At 43.4% G+C, this 19,443-nt stretch overlaps 1 protein-coding gene across 1 annotated transcript in view; it reads right to left on the reverse strand.

The window, feature by feature from the left end:
- Positions 1-19,034, reverse strand: part of SMYD2 (SET and MYND domain containing 2) — a gene marked incomplete at both ends in the record, with an annotated part of 55,495 nt that extends 36,461 nt beyond the window's left edge. Inside the window, one exon of the mRNA XM_080698503.1 lies at positions 18,862-19,034. Coding sequence (XP_080554629.1) covers positions 18,862-19,034 — 173 coding nt within the window. The remainder of the gene's footprint in view (positions 1-18,861) is intronic.
- Between the last annotated feature and the right edge of the window lie 409 nt (positions 19,035-19,443).

Consider the following 19,443-nt stretch of genomic DNA (forward strand, 5'->3'; position numbering starts at 1 on the left):
ATCCACATATAATCCAAAGGTTATTGAGATCCCTTTCTTTTCCAAAAGTTTATCTATGCAAAGCTGGATTTTTTCCACATACTTCAATCAAAACAATAATGCCACAGAATAGTTTCAGAAGCATATCTGGGATTCCAATTGCCCAATTGTCTTCTGACACTGAAATCCAGACACGGAAGAGATTTGCAAAAATGTGAAGACAATACAACTATTCTCACTAATAATTAATTTTGGAAAATACTTCTCATAAAAGAACTTACTGCAACAGTAATGGTTGTAATCACTTTAAAATGAATACTTACTACTTCTTTTGTTTTTTGGTACTGGGGATTGAACTTAGGAGCATTCTACTGCCAAGCTACACCCCCAGCCCTATTTTTTTTTTTTTTTTAATTTGGAAACAGGGTTTCGCTAGGTCGATCAGAGTCTTATTACTTGTTGAGGCTGTCCTCAATCAAATCTATGATCCTACTGTCTCAGCCTCCCAAGTACTGGAATTATACGCATGCACCACCATGCCCAGCTTAATATTTCTTCTTTAATTTCAAATATGACAAAAGATGATAGACATATGAAGAAGAGCTCTTTGGGACCTACACTTTTCAAAGTATGAAACAAAAAGCTTGAAGACTGCTCCCCTATCTTAATCCTTCAGATCTATGAAGAGGTAGCTGCGATGCCTAATTTTGAAAGAAAGAGAATGAGGGCCTACAGGTGAAATAGCCGCTAATGGCTATTAAGTGGACAGCAGACTCTGAATGCACACACTTTGTTCTTCTTAAGAAAATATTCTTCCCTGAGGAAACTGTCCAGGAGTCCATGATACAAAAATAGTCTATGCATAGTCTGGATTAGTTGAATTAATAAAACATAAGAAGAGGCATTCTTTTCTTCAGTTTGCATGCTGTCCCAGCTTCAATAGTATCCCGTTAATGTCACTTTGCATCAAAGATGCCAATGAAGGAGGACCCAAGATCATTTTTCAAAATGAAATTTGAGGAGACGGCATCCCTACAAGGAGGATTTCTCAACCACTGTGACCTAAGAATCAATTTCACTTGAAACGGATTGTAAGGAAAAGGATGATGTGTTTTCCGTGCAAAAAAGGTCCCTCCCTCTAATCCAGTGTGGGAAACCGATGAGAATTCAAGCCCCATCATGTCCTTTCAGAACCCGGTGAGAATGCTGTACTTCTCAGTCAAAACTGCAAATCCTTGCTTGGCTCTCAGGTATATTTTATTATATGCGTGCTCACTGTGTCAACTACCTGCTTACGTGTGAATTTCTTAACAAAGAGTCTGTGAGCCAGCCAGCAAACCAGACTTCAGCCCAAGAAACCCAAAAGCCAATAGTTTTGATAGCTGCCGGTACTGATAATGAATAATGTAAGAATTTACTTTGATCTATTTTGATATGAGTAATTCTAGATCCTGTGGTGTAGAGTAGGGAAGGGATCTCTGAATAATCTAAATAAATGCTTCGGTTATTTCCAGAACTGGGAAGAGACACAAACTCTTCAAAAGTCTCAGGGTTGAACTTAAACCCAACTTTGCTGGGCTGGTGGCTTCATTGTGACTATGTATGTGCTTGGTGCTTGAGAGAAAAGAGACGGAGATACTGTAAGTGTCTCACTCTTGCTGACTAAGGAATTCTAGCCAGAGAGAAACTTCATCTGGGCTATTTTCAACAAGGAATACATAAGACATTTGCAATAAACCCTGTGCCTACAGAAGACACAGCCCTGAAACTTATATCTGCTATGTAACCTGATGGGATTTGTCCAAAAGGTTTGGGAAAAGGCTATGCCAAACAAAGAAAATGAAATTTTCCTAAAACAAATAAATAAAATAACGTAAAAGAAATGGAACCAAAAAGTTGAGAGTGAATCACTAAGCCGGATGTGGTAATCCCAGTACTTGGAAGGCTGAGACAGGAGGATTGCGGTTCTCAGGCAGCCTCAGCTACTTAGTGAGGCCCTTTGCAACTCAGTGAGACGCTGTTTCAAAATAAAGAATAAAAAATAAGGCTAGGGGTGTAGCTCGGAGGTAGAATGTCCTTGGGTTCCATTCCCAGTAACCCCCAAATGAAAAGAGTGAATCTCTAATAACCTTTCCCAGGCCTTTTCGGCCCTGGCAGCCCGGGACAGGGCACATCAAGCCTGAGTGGCTGGTCTGTGTTGAGCCAGGCTTTGGGATTTTTAAACTTCCCAGGAAATTCTAATGTGTTTCCAGAATGCCCAGCCACCAGCCTGTGGTGCCAGCTTTCGGCTGAGTGGTGTACTGGTGCAGACTGTTCTCTGTGTAACACTTCTTAAGAAAGAACGGCATCCACGGGATGTATCTGGTTGTTCGTCTGTCTCAATGATGAATGTTTAGGTGGGGATGAAGTGGCTGACATCGTATTTTCTAACCACAACAGAAAGTATTCTAGAAGCCAGGTGCAAGTGTTAGGAAAGTGAGCCCTCTTCCTAGTGCCACTTCACAGTTCAGAAAGAATGTGCTGAGTTACTCTTCTACCTCCCTTTCTCTAATCCTTTTCTCTTTCTGGTGCTGAATGTGCTCTGTGCCTGTGGGCAAATTATCAATCCTTTCTCAATCTCAGTTTCTTCCACTGTAAAATAAAGGTACAGCTCAGACCTCGTAGGTTTGCTATGGAAATTAAGTGAAAAAACAAAAGCAGAGTGTTTAATACATTGCTTAGACCCCTGTAAATATTCAATAAATGTTGAGTACTACTACTGCACTTTTAATTAGGTGTGTGTGTGTGTGTGTGTGTGTGTGTGTGTGTGTGTGTGTGTTAAAGTAATGTCAACTGCTAACGTATCTTCAATACAAGCTCATTCAGACTCAGGAATAGAGGATTTGCTTCTGAAGGCTTTGTTTTATGGGCAACCGTCTATCCTGCTGCGAATAGAAAGGCTCTTTGAACTTAAGAAATGGCTGTGTCCACAAAGGGGGAAAAGAAGTATTATAGAAAAATGCAAGGGTTTGATGATCAGCAATGGAGACAGAACTTAGAGGAGCACATTCTTGTTATTTTCTATTGGAGGAGACACACACAGTGATTAATTTCCTTGCCTTTAAAATCAGAAGCCATGAAGATCAACAAGTTAGAAACGTAATTAACAACTCCTGCTAGTTAATAATGCGCTGCTGCAGGGGCTGTTGGTTTAGATAAAAAGGATTTGATTCTATAAGCTCCCTACTTTCAGCTACTGAATGCTTAGTGGATTTCACCATGAAAGAAAATGATACTGGCATACAGGGGGCTTGCAATAACAATTACTTTTAACTAGCGGTAACAGAAGAAGTAACAAGTATGCTCTGCCGAACAGAGGCAGCCCTAACCAAATGAAAGAGAGAAAGGGAGGGGGGGAAAATGCCCAGCAGCGCAATATAACTTCACCATAGGCTGAAATAAGACCATCAGAAACAAAGTTAGCCTCCCACCCCGCGAGGGTGGCCACACCAGCAAGACCTCCACTCTTGTTGGAGAGAAATAAAAATTGGAGGAATTGTGGCAGAACCCTATTATAACCCTGGTCAGGGGACAAGGATAACACTCAGACTACAGGTTTTTGTGTGACAGAGAAAGATGCTCCACACATCACTTTAATCCACCATGTACGGTGAACAGGACCCATGCGCAGCAGGGCTTCTTTCCAGAGCCGTGCGAAACCTTAGCTCGCTCCGCACCACGCTTTGTTCTGAGGCTTGTTAAAAAGTTAGAGCCCACGTCCTCTAGGGGAGGCAGGAAATATTTAGGACAGTAAGGTAGCAACTAATAGGTTTGCCCAACTATTGGAATTAAAGCTGGGCTTGGTGGTCAGGGTAAAGATTGGCCTTGTTATAAAATGATGATTCTGCCTTAGAATTTATTTTAATACAGGCTATGGCCGAGAGGAAATTTGCCTTTGTCTTAGGGGAAAAAAAACCATGAAAATTACAAATAAAGGAGAGAGATATTTAGCCTATGGAACACTGAACATTAAGTTACTCTTTTCAGCCATGGGATGATGCCTACATGCAAACCTCATCTTGTAGGCCCTATGTAATCTCAGGAACGATTACAGCTTGCTCAAAAAATGAAGGTGTGCACTGTTAAATGTTCATGCTTTCCTCTGTAAATACTCTGCGTCTTCATTTTGGTGATCAGAACGATGCTTCTTAGCTACTTTTTACTTCTCTAATGTGTACTGATGAAGTGGTCGAAAGGTAAGAGAAGAGTAAAGTCTGTTTTTACAGTTATCTCACAAAGGGAATAATAAGTAACACCCACCATTTCTTCCAATGGTACCATAAATCATAAATGTTACCCTGAGCAAACTGGAATGAATGCCAAGTTATTAGATTCTCTTATGACCACTGTTAATCCAACCTGCACAAAATTCAACTGATTAAGTATCAAGGAAAAAGTAATGTGAATGTAATTCTTTTAAAACTCAAAATATTCCCAGTGATGTTTCTCACATTCTGTTCACAAAGTAGACACAGACTGCCATAAAAATGTCTTCGTAACCTAATGCTAAATGTGAGTTCCCAGAACGTGGATGAGTTCTCTGCAGCCAAACACGTGTACTAACCTTGCTCCAGGCAGACCTGTTGAGTCTTACTCTCAAGAAAAGAGACCTTTTAAATCACGATGTGAAGAATTTTAAGAATTGACACACTCTGATCTCCTTGGTTTTATTTTCCTATAGACCAATCATAAAATACTGAATCACCAACTGGTTTAGGTGAATCACCCCAACTGTGAATTTCATCTTAGAAATTCAAACTTTCAACTCGTTGGGGATGCAGCTCAATGATAGAGCTTGCCTTGCATGTGTAAGGGCCTAACTTCAATCCCCACTACCACACGCACGTGCACACACACACACGAGAGAGAGAGAGAGAGAGAGAGAGAGAGAGAGAGAGAATTCAAACTTATCACATATTTCAATAGATTTAACAAACTTTTTTTTTTAATCTTTACTGATTTCATGTGTACTTCTGAATGGAGAACATTTTTATACTATATAAAACTACTTAGGAAGCAGTAAGAAGGTAACAGTACTCTATCATAGCCAAGTAGTTTCTATTCAGAAAGTATTATTTTCAATGTGCAAAGTACTGTGTTAGGCTCTTGGAAATGAGTTTTGTGAAACATAAACTATTTAGGGAAACATGAGAGTGGAAAATATAAACATCAGGCAAGCCGGACGTGGTGGCGCACGCTTGTAATCCCAGTGTTTGGGAGGCTGAGACAGGAAGATCGCACGGGTTTGAAGCCAGCCTCAGCTACCTAGTGGGGCTCTCAGCAACTCAGTGAGACCCTGTTTTCAAATAAAATACAAAATAAGTCTGGGAGTACAGCCTGGAGGTAGAAAAGTTTCCACACCCAGTACCACAAATAAATAAATAAGTAAGTAAGTAAATATCAGGCAAAACGATTCAGCACCGAATGCAGGAAGTCACTCCTGGACACAGGGCAAGAACACTTACAGATGCGTTTGTCTTTTTTGTCTCTCAGTCCCTGAAAAGCATAAGTCCCAGAATAACAGCATGTTCAATAAATGTAAGGAGTAAGCTATTGTAAAAATAAGCAGTAAATAAATAAAATAAAGTTTGTGAGCTGGAATACTGAGAAGAAAATTTTGTAAGAAATGCAATTTCACCTGGGTCTTTCTCTTTTTATTTTATATGTATGTCTTTTTTTTGGGGGGGGGGGGTTACTGGGGATGGAATCCAGTGGCATTATACCTCTGAAATACACTCCCAGCCCTATTTTTTATTCTTTATTTTTGAAACAAGCTCTCACTAGCTGTCCATGAACCTGCGATCCTACCTCAGCCTCTCAAGTACTGGGATTACAAAGGATGTGCCACCATGCCCAGCTTATGCCATTTTTAATTTATTTATTTTATATGTATGTGTGTGTATATGACCTTGTTTCCAAAAAATGAATTAAAAAAAAAGGGCCCAGAGGATGTAGCTTAGAGGTAGAATGGCCCTGGGTTCTATCCCAATACCATACACACACACACACAAAAGTTTACTCATGTGCAATGGGCAAGCTACATTTTATTACCTTCTAAAATATGTCTATGCAGAGCTGCTGCTATTTTAACACAATTTAGGGGTGTTATAGGAATGTTACAACTTTATCAGAATTAAGTGCTATCTGATTAAAGCTTTCTTTTAGTTTGTGTAAGTCAGGGGCCAGGGTGTGGTGGTTAAGCACTCTAATTAACAGAACGTTCTTCATGACATCCATGGATTAACAATTTGTTGTTGTGGTGGTGGTGGTACTGATGTAGGATACAAGAAATAAATAGATAAAAAGGAGACAGACAAGAACAGAAACGAAAGGTAAATGACAATTTTAATATAGGAAACTGGTGCTAAAGTCCCCTGAACCAGTTCTCGTTCCTGGGCCTGTCTCTTCCAAGTTTCTAGGAAATCTGTACATCCTAGAGTGAACTGTAAAAAAATATAAAGTATAATATATATAATTGTCCTGTGTACTGTAAACAAGACAGATATGATACCTTGAGAAACATATAATTTAGGATACTCTCCAGCTTACCTGTCGATCAGATAATGAAGACTTCAATCAGCCCAAAAACTCTAAGAACAACCAGATCACCAGAAACCACTTTGGGACTCCCAGACTGAGGTCATCCTCCCTAAAGCTGACCAGACCACCGATGACCAGACACTGACTCAAGACTGCCGGACTGAGATCAACCTCACCAACTTCCTCTAGAGAAATTCCCCTGTAAGAAAAGAGCCCCGCAGGCTCCAAAAGGCCTTTCTTCCTCTAGAGATGACCCGTATTCTCCCTTTAATGTGCATTTCCTACTTACCTAATTAACCTCTATCTATGTTTCTGAGTGACTCCAGCTGAAATTCTTTCCCATCCCATTAGCCAAGGACCCTGCTGATCCTGAGTTTCTGAGTCGAGGAATAGACACCCCAACAGTACTAGAGATTAAACCCAGGAGCATTCCACCTCTGAGTCACACCCCCAGCCCTATTTTATTTTTATTTTAAAAACAGGGTCTCACTAAGTTGCAGAGGCCCTTGATAAGTGCTGAGTCTGGCCTCAAACCTGAAATCCTTCTGTCTCAGCCTCCCAAGTATTAGGATTACAGGCATGTGCCACCATGCCCAGCTGCCAGTTTTCTTCTTCTTCTCCTTCTTCTTCTTCTTCTTCTTCTTCTTCTTCTTCTTCTTCCTTCTCCTCCTCCTCCTCCTCCTCCTCCTTCTCCTTCTCCTTCTTCTTCTTCTTTTTTGTGGTACTGGGGATGGAACCCAGTGACATTCTACCTCTGGGCTATATCCCAGACCTATTTTTTTTAATATTTTATTTGGAAACAGGGTCTCGCTAAGTTGCTGAGAACCTAACTAAGTAGCTGAGGCTGGCTTAAAACCTGTAGGATTCTCCTGTCTCAGCCTCCCAAGCACTGGGATTACAACCGTGCGCCACCATGCCCGGCCAGCTATCAGTTTCCAACTGATTGCCATCCACACAACATCTGCTGAAACATCATTAAGTCCAAGGTATGGGTAAAACAAAGATGGACAAAATCTAGAAATAATGAGATTTTTTGTTTCTTTTTTTCCACAATTTTTACTAGGGACCTAGAACCCAGTAGTAAGTGTTCCAAAAATATAAATATTTTTGAATAAGTTAAAAAACAGAATCCCTGCTCCAGGGAGTTTAGCAGGTACTCATAATGAAATGTCCATCACTACTGAGGTTTTAAGAATATGTCCTGCCAACAATAGTCAGCATACCATACTATTCAATTCTTGAGTGCAAAAAGTGACATTTAAAGAAATGTTTCAGTCAGGCGTGGTGGCACATACTTATAATCCCAGTACCTTGGGATTATATTTTACCTTGGGAAGGTAAGATTCACCTAAGCAACTTGTGAGGCCCTCTGCAATTTAGTGAGGCCCTATTTCAAAATAAAGAACAAAACAGAGATCAGAGGTAGAATGCCTCTGGGTTCAATCCCCAGTATCACAATAAATAAATAAATAAATAAATAACTCCTCGCCTCCCGGGCCTGCAGCCTGTGTGACTGACTGCGCGGGGTGCGCGTGGGAGCCCCGGCTTCTCCCAGAGAGGAGGGAAGCCACAGCTACTATCAGCTTTGGGGTTGCAGAGGAAAGAATCGTGTCCCAGCAGAGATGGAGGCGGAGGAAGCCATACACACTCCCTCTGCAAAAAGAGAAGAGAGGTGTCGGCCTCCCTACTGTGAGGTTCATTGTGTATCTTCAAGCAAGTTACTTTCAGCCTCGGTTTCCTCCTCTGTGAAAGAATGGTGATAATTATGATCACTGCTTTGAAGAAGACGAAGTAAGACTGCATCTGTGAGTGTATTTTATAAGCTCTAAAGCTCTGTGCAAATGTTAGCTATCAATATTTCTGACTCCTGTGGAAACCCAGAGCTTGCCAGCACAGCAACTGAAAAAGAAGAAAAAGGATTCTCTCTGGACATGCTTATCCCAATGTTCAACACCCAAGAGAATCCAGGCAGGCGTGGGGCTGACCCCCTTTGCAGTGACTCTCAGTCATATGTTCTAGGGTAAATGCAGCAACCACTTCAAAAATAAAATAAAAATAAATAAATGTTTCAGGTGGCAAAGGGCAAGTGTTTCTTTACACAAACATTACCCCAGTAAGAAATACCACCAAAACATGGTATTCCTGGTATTCAAATATTGAAGAGACAGTCAGGCACAGCGATGACTTCATTTGTAATCCCAGTACTTGAGAGGCTGAGACAGGAGGATCACAGGCTCAAAGACAGCCTCAACATGTAGCAAGACTCTCGGCAACCTAGCAAGACTCTATTTCAAAACAAAACAAAACAACAACAACAACAAAAATCAAGGGTTTGGGTACCTTGAAGGTAGAATGCTCGTGGGTTCTATCCCCAGTACCACATACAAAATCAAAAAAAGAAAAAAGGAAAAAGTCCTTCCTGTCCAAAAATATTTAATTTTGTCACAGATTTTAATATAACTTCTGTCAAGTGCCAGGATATAAAATCCTGGAGATTTTTATCTGGCTTGGTTGAAACCTTCATCTTGTTGAGGAGCCACATTTCCTTCTGTCCCCCCAGGACATATTTCCTGCCCCCAGGACAGGCCCACGTCCACATACCCAGGTGTGGACTCCCTTACCCAGGGAGCTGTCCTTTTCTCTCCTTTCCTCCAGGTGACTCCCATCCCCAGGCACTGACAAGCCTGTGCTATCAGCATGTCCTTGCCAATACAAAACGCTATCTTAGTTATTTTGGTAAGCATAAGCGCTTGTTTTGGTCTCGAGAGACTAAACTTGCTCAAAATAAATACGTAGGAATTCTCAGACCTGCTGTTTCCTTTAAGAGCCAACCTAGACCATTTTAATAATAAACATGCAAGACTTCTACTTAGTCATCTGAAACCTTCCAGTTTGTGTACCAAACTCCCCAGACTTTATGTTAATAAATGGGCACAAGGAGTTTCACACTATTTTTAAATTTTTGATTGAAGATGCTGAGGGACACAGCTGGATTCTTAATGAATGCATGCCCTAAAAAGATAAGTTGTTTCCCCGCACCTTCGAGATTTTGGGGGGATATTATTTTCCTGCGGAAATTGCATATTCCTGTCCTTCAGAGCGGTCTTGAAGAGATCTGATTTCCTTCTGTTCTATTGTGTGGCTGTGAACGCCTTTGCAATTGAAAAGGAGGCCGCGGAGGGTGGCACAGGCAAGTCAGCAGAAGTTGCACAAAGTGAGGTGTGTGGCTTTGTGACTGGAGAGAGCGCTAATGAGGCCAAGGTCAGGGGTTCAACCCTGAAAAGACAGGGACTTCAGTCAATTCCCTGCCAGAGAACTGCACCCCTAAACTACTGCACATTTTCTAGAAATTCAAAGATGTGAGGGTTGGGGATGTGGGTGGGAAAGGCGCAGGGGATGTACAGAGGCGGCCTGCAAGTCCCTGACAGGGGGAGACCTCAGCACACCCCTCTCCCAGCAGTCCCCTGCAGTCCCTGCTTGGCTCCACCAGGGAGAAGCTTCTAAGCTGCCAGGCTCACCAGAGGAGGGCTGGGCGCAGCCAAGTACACTCAGGGTGCCCGTTCTAGGTTTGTCTAGTCCTTGGTGGGGTGATTAGGACAGATGTATGTATATATACATATATGTGTGTGTGTGTGTGTGTGTGTGTGTGTGTGTGTGTGTGTGTGTGTGTGTATAATCTCCAAAGACAGGTAGCCAAACTCACAAGGTGGGGGGCAGATTGTCAGTAAGAGGTGCCGTGAACTAGGAAGTATGATAACCTCAACTCTACATCTGAAGGTCAAAACGAAGGTGAGGAAGAGGGAAAATGAATTTAGTTATTTATGACTCCATGGATATAAAAGATGCTTATAATTACCTACTGCCTTTTTGGGAGGCAGGAAAGAAGTTGTCTAAACTTGTGGTTATTTCCATTTTTACATATTAACATAAAAAAGAAATGGGATATTAACCTAAGCCAAACAGGTAAATCTGTAACACTGAAATAAAGTAGAAACTTTCATTTCTTTGGTGGATCTGAGGATGGAACCCAGAGGCATTCTACCTCCAAGCTACACCCCCTGCCCTATTTTTTATATTTATTTATTTATTTTTATTTATTTATTTATTTTGGTGGTACTGGGGTTCATGGAAGCCCTTCTACCTCCGGGCTACACTCCCAGACCTATTTATTTTTGGAAAGAGTCTCTTAAGCCAGTGTGGCTGGCTTCGAACCTGAGCATCCTCCTGTCTCCGCCTCCCAAGCACAGGGATTACAAGCATACGCCATCATACCTGGCTTTATTCTTTATTTGAAACAGGGTCTCACTAAGTTGTGGAGGGCCTCACTAAGTAGCTGTGACTCTCCACGAACTGTGATCCTCCTGTCTCAGCCTCCCGAATGCTGGGATTACAAGCGTGCACCACCACGCCTGGCAGTAGAAACTTTCTTTACAATTACTTATCTCAAATTCTTAAACAGAACTTTGCTGTACCAATTTCTCATCAATTTTTTGGGGGGGGCTATTTTTTGTGGTACTGGGGATTGAATCCATGGGCATTCTACTTCCGAGCTATACCCCCAAGTCTTATTTTAATTTTTCTTTTTTTTAAACAGGTTTTTGCTAAATTGCTGAGGCCAGTTTCAAACCTGGAATCCTCCTGTCTCGGCCTTCTGAGTACTGGGATTATAAATTTGTGCCACCACGCCTGGCTCCAACATCTCATCAATTCTGAGTCATTCTTAAGATCAGATTTCCGCCAAGCTATGGCAGTAAGCCTTAATAGTTCTCTAAAAGAAAATTTATTTTTAGCTTTTGTTTTGTTGTGGTACTGAAGATTAAAATCTGGGGTGCTCTATCTCTAAGCCATATTCCCCAGCTTCCTTTTAAAAAATTGTTTTGTTTTGATTTGGATTTTTGGTACTGGGGATAGAACTTAGGGCTGCTCTACCTCCAAACTACACCCAGTCCTTTTTATGTATTTATTTTTGAAACAAGGTCTCACTAAAAAATTTGTGTGTGTGTGGTACTAGGGATGGAACCCAGGGGCCTTCTACTTCCAGGCTATACCTCCAGACCTGCTTTATATTTTATCTGGAAACAATGTCTCACTAAGTTGCTGAGAGCTTCACTAATGAGCAGAGGCTGGCTTTGAACCTGCATGATCCTCCTGTCTCAGCCTCCCAAGTACTGAAATTACAAGTATGAGCCACCACGCTCCCAGCTCTTGCTAAATTTTTAAGATGCTGAGACTGGCCTTCAACTCTGATTTACTGTCTCAGCCTCCCCACTACTGGAATTACAAGCATGTGCTACCATATCCAGTTTAAAACAAAGTTAAGACTTGTTCTAGCTAACTTGCCCAGGCTGGCTCAAACTTCTAAATCTCCTGCCTTAGCCTCCCAAGTGGCTGGAACTACAGGTGGACACCACCACATCAGCTTTTTATTGTCCTTTCTTTCTGTCTTTCTTTCTCTCTTTTCTTTTTTTGCAGTACTAAAGATGGAACCCAGGGGCATTCTACCTCTGAGCTACACACCCAGCCCTATTTTTTATTCTTTATTTTGAAATTTGCAACTCACTGAGTTGCAAAGGGCCTCACTAAATAGCTGAGGCTGTCCGCAAACCGGATCCTCCTGTCTCAGCCTCCTGAATGCTGGGATTACAAGCGTGTGCCACCATGCCTGGCCACATCAGCTTTTTTTTTTTTTTTTTTTTTTGGTGGTGCTGGGGATGGAACCCTCCTACCTCTGGGCTACACTCCCAGGCCTATTTTATATTTTATTTAGAAACAGGGTCTCTTAAACCAGCAAGGCTGGCTTCGAACCTGTGCGATCCTCCTGTCTCCGCCTCCCAAGCCTGAGGATTACAAGCGTGCGCCACCATGCCCGGCCACACCAGCTTTTTAAAAGCATTATTTAAAAAATTTTTTCTGACAGGATATATGCAACACATTTATCCTACAATAATACCACTGGGGCCTCATGGCACAGCTGTACCACAAATTCCATTGCCAAACCTCACCTATGCAACTTGTGCAATGAGAGACATTCTAAGGAATGGATATGTTTAAGAAGGAAAAGATGGTTATTTGCTGATGTTGCCCCAGGAGAAGGCACAGAAATGAACCCTTTGCATACGATTTAAAGACTGAGATGATGAACTGTGCCTTACTTCTAGCACAATTTTTTTTTTTTTTTTTTTTTTTTTTTTTTTTTTTTTTTTTTTTTTTTTTGGTGGTACTGGGGTTCCTGGAAGCCCTTCTACCTCCAGGCTATACTCCCAGACCTATTTTATATTTTTGAAACAGGGTCTCTTACGCCAGCGCGGCTGGCTTCGAACCTGCACGATCCTCCTGTCTCCGCCTCCCAAGCGTGGGGATTACAAGCGTGTGCCACCAAGCCCGGCTAGCACAATATTTAAAAATAGTCCAAATGCACTAAAGGACCAAAGTTTCATGTTCCTTTTACATTTTATTATGCAGTAGCTGATACATACTAAAGACCGTATGTGGCTCTTACTCTAATTCCAAAGCACTGAAATAAAACTAACATCTCTGAACCCTATCAGTATAAGATACAGATTGAAGACAGCTGAATCAATTGGAATTTTTTAAACTTTCATAAACAATGTATGAATTACCTATCAGCGAATGGAGAAAAGCAAACGAGGTAATAATAGTAACTGTATTCGCTGAGGGGGTTTGAGAGATGGGTTAAGTCCCCCATTTCCACACACAGTAGGTTTAAATAAGATTAAGGCCCAGGTGAAGCGCACAGTGGACTCAGGCCAAAGGGGACACAGGAAAGAAAATCTCACGGGGAGTAGGAAGATTGGCTCTCTTCATCAAGGTCACAGGGCAGACCCCTTAGGAGAAAAAGAAAAACACAGTGAAATCGAAATTCAGGGAAATCACTTAGCCTCTTCCGCTCAGTTTCTTTCTCTGTAAACGGGGATAGAGCCCATCTGTGTCAGCCATCCTTGGAAGGATCAAGATAAGGATGTATCTGGAAATGCTCTATGAGCAGCAAAGAGCGGTAGGATTTAAAGGAATGCCATTTTATATGGGATGTTCAGGGGGTTTTTTGATGGAGAGGGTTCTGTGCAATCGCTTTCGGGAGGGAAAGGTGTTAGATGGTGGCTTTAACTCGCCGGGGTTTGAATTTCACTTCAGGATATCCTGCTGCTGTTCTGTCTCTTTCATCTGACATCGCTTCCCTACGTGTGCCTTGGTCGCTGAGTCTCTATAAATTATGTCCCCGCATATGAAAAATGTGCATTTTGTGGCTCCTGGCACATTTGAAGCCTTAAGAGTATCGATCTTTGCTAGAGTTGAAAATCATGCTGGAGGTAGAAGAAAGTTGTGGTATCTTTGCTATGAGGAAAATACTGTTTTCTTCCATTTTCCTTTAAAAATGCTTGTTTAATTTTATGTTTAAAAAAGTGTCTAAGCACTTCAGAGTTATAAGGTTTTTTTTTTAGGTGTTTTTTTTTTTTTCAAAGAGGCTTTATCTGTGTAGGTATGTTGTAGGATTTCCATTAAATTCTGAGAACGACTGAAAGTTGATCTCAAACACCCATTATTATTCTAGGGAACACAAAGTGGAAAACTGCAGGTTTTAGCTCTGGGTCAGGTTGGTGGTGATTTCATTAATCAACCATTTCCCAAATATCCTTCCCATTATCCCCTACCCATCATATATATGTCCCCAAAATTATAATATTTTATAACACAATTCAATTAGGTCAACATTTAGCCAGCAGAACTCAGAAGACAAGAAGAAGGAAGAGTCCAGGCTGATTTTGACAGTTTACTAAGTCCGAGGGTTGTATACTAAGTACTTCTTTCTTGATCAGACTAGCTTGGTAAGGTGGGAGGTAGAACGCACATTTTACAGATAAGGGAACCTGGGAGTTCAATGAGGTTACGTAATAGCTTGACTCAAGATGATCATTGGATCATTAGGAAGAGATGAAGCTGGAACTCAGACATGGCCAGTCGGACACAAAGTCCCTGCCTTGGCTATTTTGAAAATAAATGAAAAGCTTAAATGTGAGAACACAATTTGTTTAGGTTTAGATCTGAAGTGTCCCCTAAAGGCTCCTGGTGTTAAAGGCTCGGTTCCCAATGTAGCAATGTTAAGATGGGGATTTGGGGAAGTGACTGGATCATGAGGGACCTGACCTCATCCTCGGAGGAATCCACTGATAGCTGAAGGGACTCCTAGTAGGTGGGAGCAGGACCACAAGGATGTTTTGAGTAGCCTTAGACCCAAAGCAGTGGAGCCAGGTGACCGGTGAACCCCAATGCCAAAATAACGCTCTCCTCTGTAGAGACCTTTCTCAGGTATGCATCACGGTGACACTAGGTGGACTCACACACAGTATTTCCTTACTGAATATATGGATAGCTGACTTTTGTATCCTTTAATGTAGTTTTTTGGGTGAAAACTGTGTATGTTTTAATTTTACTACTTGTTTAATAAAAGTATATCTAAAAAGAAGGGGGTCAATGTCTATTAGTGCATGCGTCCAATTTTTCATTGATCATTTAAAAACACTTGAAGCAGCTGGCCTTGGTGGTGCACGCCTGTAATCCCAGCATTCACGAGGCTGAGACCGGAAGATCGCGGTTCGTGGACAGCCTCAGCTACTTAGTGAGGCCCTTTGCAACTCAGTGAGACCCTGTTTCAACAATTAAAAGACTAAAAACTAGGGCTGAAGGTGTAGCTTGAAGGTACAATGCCCCTGGGTTCCATTCCCAGTACCGCAAAAATATAAAAATTAGAAGTAATAGTAACACTTAGACAATTCTCAGAGAATAACTGAATCACAACAATCCTGGGCACATTTTCAGTGCATGGCCTCAAGCAGCCAGGAACAGAGCTTCTTCAGAGAACGTCAGGAAGCAGCATCACAATTTCATGGTCCTCAAATAATGATGGAGATTGGCAAAAAATAATTTCTCCAATTTGGTGAAACAATAGGAAATATAAGATAAAAATTGCTAGGGAATAAATCTGGAGGACATTAGGGAAAAAAATCTTTTTTTTTTTTTTAACTGTTGTTTGTTGATACTGAGGATTAAATCCAGGGGCTTTCTACCTCTGAGCTACATCCCCACCCATTTTTTCTTTTGAAACAAAGTTGCAGAGGGCCTCCTTAAATTGCTGAGTCTGGCTGAGAACCTATAATTCTCCTGTCTCAGCCTCCCAAGTACTGAGATGACAGGTATACCCCACCACACCAGGCAAGAAAAAGTCTTTATAACAGGTTATCTTAATCCTAGTATTTGCTTATACACACACTTTTGTTTTTAAAACAAACACTGTAAATGAGCCAGACATGACAGAAATTCACTGGAACTGGGTTCTAATAGCTCTATTCCAGGGAGGCCAAGAGGCCTTCCAAATTTTCACCATGCTCAGAAGAGGAATCCCATGAGCCAAGAGAATAAAGATGAGGGAGACCTATGCTCATCTGAGGAACCACAGGCAGAATGAATCCTCAAACAGCTCATCAGGTTAGAGCAGGCAAAGAGCGTCAAGTGTTAAAACATGTCTAAGTTTCAGTTTGAAATATAACACATCTACATATTTTTAAAAGAAAAATTGCCACAAAAAGTTAATGACCAAACGCCCTCGGTATGCATGCGAATAAATATGTTTAAGAGGGATAGCTGAGAGGGACAGCTCCCAGCTGGAAGAAATGTGTATTTTTAGAAGCTGCCTTCTAGCAGCTGAGGAAAGATACACATCTTCCCAAGCGCTATCCATCAAACTGAGAAAATGTAATACTAATTTAAACTCTCAGGCACACGCCTTTCATTTGTCCTGGCAATAAGAATGCTATTCTGCAGAGAGCAAAGAAATTTCCCATTATTTTTCAACCTACAAAATATACTCATTCTTGAAGAAATAAATTGTTTCCCTTCAAAATAAGTAAGATTCTGGTAATGAACATGATATGGAAAATCTTCGATGGCTAATTTGTTTCAAACAGTATTGCTGACATTAAAACTGTGGCACACACACACACACACAAAAGATAAGGAGTAGTTTTCTTTGGGGTGTGTGTACAGGAAGTAGTAGATTTTGATTTGTACACAAGAATTATAAATTTATTCTCCTACTCCTCTGAGACCCATGGTGGCGCATATGCATATATATATATATTCCTTTAATACAACTAGACAGACTGACCCCTCTGTCATATGCAATATTGACAAAGAAACCCATAATAAATCTTTTAGAATGATCAGACCATTTTAAATGAATTGGAATCAACAGAAATCATAGAGCAGGCACAAAGACATTTCTAAATGCCTGGACCTTGTGAATATGATTTCTTGTGTTTCGAATGACTCCAGGAAGAGAGAAAAATGAACTACAGGTGTTCACAGATGTTCACCTAAACCAAACAGAAGGGAGTAGGGGTGTTGGAGCACATCCCCCTCCCTTTGCATGTGGCAAGCCTGGAAAGGGGCCTGACACGACAGTTAGTAACACTAACATATGTCAATCAGGGGGAAAAAAAAGGCAACAAATCATGTGACTTATGGCAGAATAACTAAGGCAGATACATCTGTGAAGTTTCCCGACAGTACATTAATACGGGGTGGGAATTGGGGAAGGGCTAAATGAGTGATGTGTGTATGTATGCTTTACCATCTTGAACTCCATTAAGATGTATGACTCCAATGCACCAATAAAAAAAAAACTAAAAGAAATACATATGTAGTCTAAGGCGGGGAGGGGGGTCATAGACACACAACCAAAGAGAAGCATCTCTCAGTTCCGCTTCTCCCTTCTACATTCGGGATTTGAGCTTTAATTCGCTGGAAGAGGGGAATGGCAACCCATCACCTGAGCACCTACTATGCACCTGCCCGAGCACTCTCCTTTTTTTTTCCCCCAAGATGGCTTCCAGGAATCCGCCTAGACCCCCACGGAGGCTCCTTCTGTGCTGGGTGACCTGCTTTGCTCCAGCCACTGCAGACACCCACACTGCTGCAGACTCCGAGCCACAGCAAGGCTCAGAAGATCAAGGGACCAGTCGCAGCAGCCTTTTTAACTTTGGGAAAACCCAATGCTCACTTCACTCAAACGTCGCAAAGTGGTGCCATGACCCTTTAGCTCTTGGCTCACCAATTCAAAGAGCCACATCACATACAGCCCTTCAGCTGCCCACGGCATGATTCTGTGTCTAGTTCCTTTCCAGGTCCCCCCAAGCGGAAGACAGTTCTGGCAGGGAGTCCAGCAAGATTACTATAATATTCAGCCTTTGTCCCTTCTTTTGCTATGTCTTATTGTAGAGTGAGGCACAGGGGTCTCAGAGATTAAGTGCTTCAGCATATGCTGGGCTTGAGACCTGTATTCTAAAGGTACCTGCAGGATCTCAGGTCTGCTTAATCTAGCCCAGAAATCTCCATTTCAAAGATGAAGAAACTGAGATTCAAATAAAGTAGTAAAGCAAAGTCCCTTCCTGTACCAGGAAGACCTGGTACAAACTTGCCCCCAACACCAGGTCTCCTGCATGAGTTCAAGTTTACTGAGCACCTAACAAGGACTTAAAAGGGGCAGCACTGAGCGAGGCCAGGTTCGTTCCCCTAATTGATGGTGTGGGTGTGTGTACACTGGGCCAGACTTTCTTGCTGGGCTTTCGTTTTGTCACCTGCAAAAGGAGGGAGACAGTTTCGGTATGGTGCTTTCTCATGTGCCATCAAGCTGTGAAACTGTCATTAATTATAAGTAGGTGAACATATATGTTTATGTCATACATACAGATAAGGACATCTACATGTAGCAATAGCTATTACAACTAAATATAGTTTCAAGCGTACAATTTGCCTGATCCCCCAACGACCACGTTTTCCTAATCTCAAGCCAGAGAGGGGTGTATCTGATCACCGCAGCCCCTCACAATTCTGGGTGCCCCGGGCTTCTCTCCGAATACTCAGTACTAAAGGATCGAAGGAAAGCAGAGGAGCCAGGGACTTCGCAGGACCGGTCAACTCATTATAGATTCCTGGGGAGGAAACCGCCAGTCGGAGGCGGGCCTGGACAGCGGGGGACAAAGCACCGGCAGGACGCACGATTAAAGGGGACCGACTGGGGCTGATCGAACCTGGGGCCCGGCGCGCCCATGGGCAGCCTCGGGAGCGGCTCGGCCGGCGGCCCACGTGCGCGGGCAGGAGCCTCGCCCGGGCTGGCACGGTCTCCGCGGGCAACTCCGCAAAGCTGCGGCGCGGGGCGCGGGGCGGGGGCTGGGCCGGGGTCCCCGCGCACGTGGGCCGGGGCAGGGGCTGGGGCCGCCCGCCGCCTACCTGGCGAAGCAGTGCTCGCAGTGGTTGCCCCGCTCGCTGACCGTGAGCACCGAGGCGAAGGCCGGGCAGGAGAACAGCAGGTCCCCCAGCTGGAAGCGCCGCAGCGCCCGCAGCCCCCGGCCCTTGCCCGGGCTGCAGAAGCGCTCCAGGCCGCCGTGGCCCTCGGCGCGCATGCCGGCCGCTGTGCCGCCCGCGCCCGCGGAGCTGCTATTGGAGACGCGTCACCCCGGCTGCGGGCGGGGTGGGGAGCGCCCCGGAAGGGACGGAGGCCCCGCCCGCGCAGCCCGCCGCCCCCCGCTTCCGGCGCCCTCCCCGCCCCCCCCCGGCCCGGGCGGGGGTCCGCACCCGCCCCCCGCCGCGCCCGGGCCCGCGCCGCAGCCCGCGCCCCTGCAGACACCCCGCCCCTGCCCGCCGCCCCGGCCGCTGCGGAAAAGTTTGGTGTGCCCAGGTCAGAGGCGCCGGCCCAGGTCCTCACCCCCCCGGAGGCCGCGTGCATGCGAGCTCGGCTCGCCCTCCAACCCTCTAGTGGAAGCTGATTGTATGGACGGAAGAGGAAGTGCACGGGGCAACTCCGAGCCTGTA

This window comes from Muscardinus avellanarius (genome assembly GCF_963383645.1).
Source record: "Muscardinus avellanarius genome assembly, chromosome: 7".
Lineage (NCBI taxonomy): Eukaryota > Metazoa > Chordata > Mammalia > Rodentia > Gliridae > Muscardinus > Muscardinus avellanarius.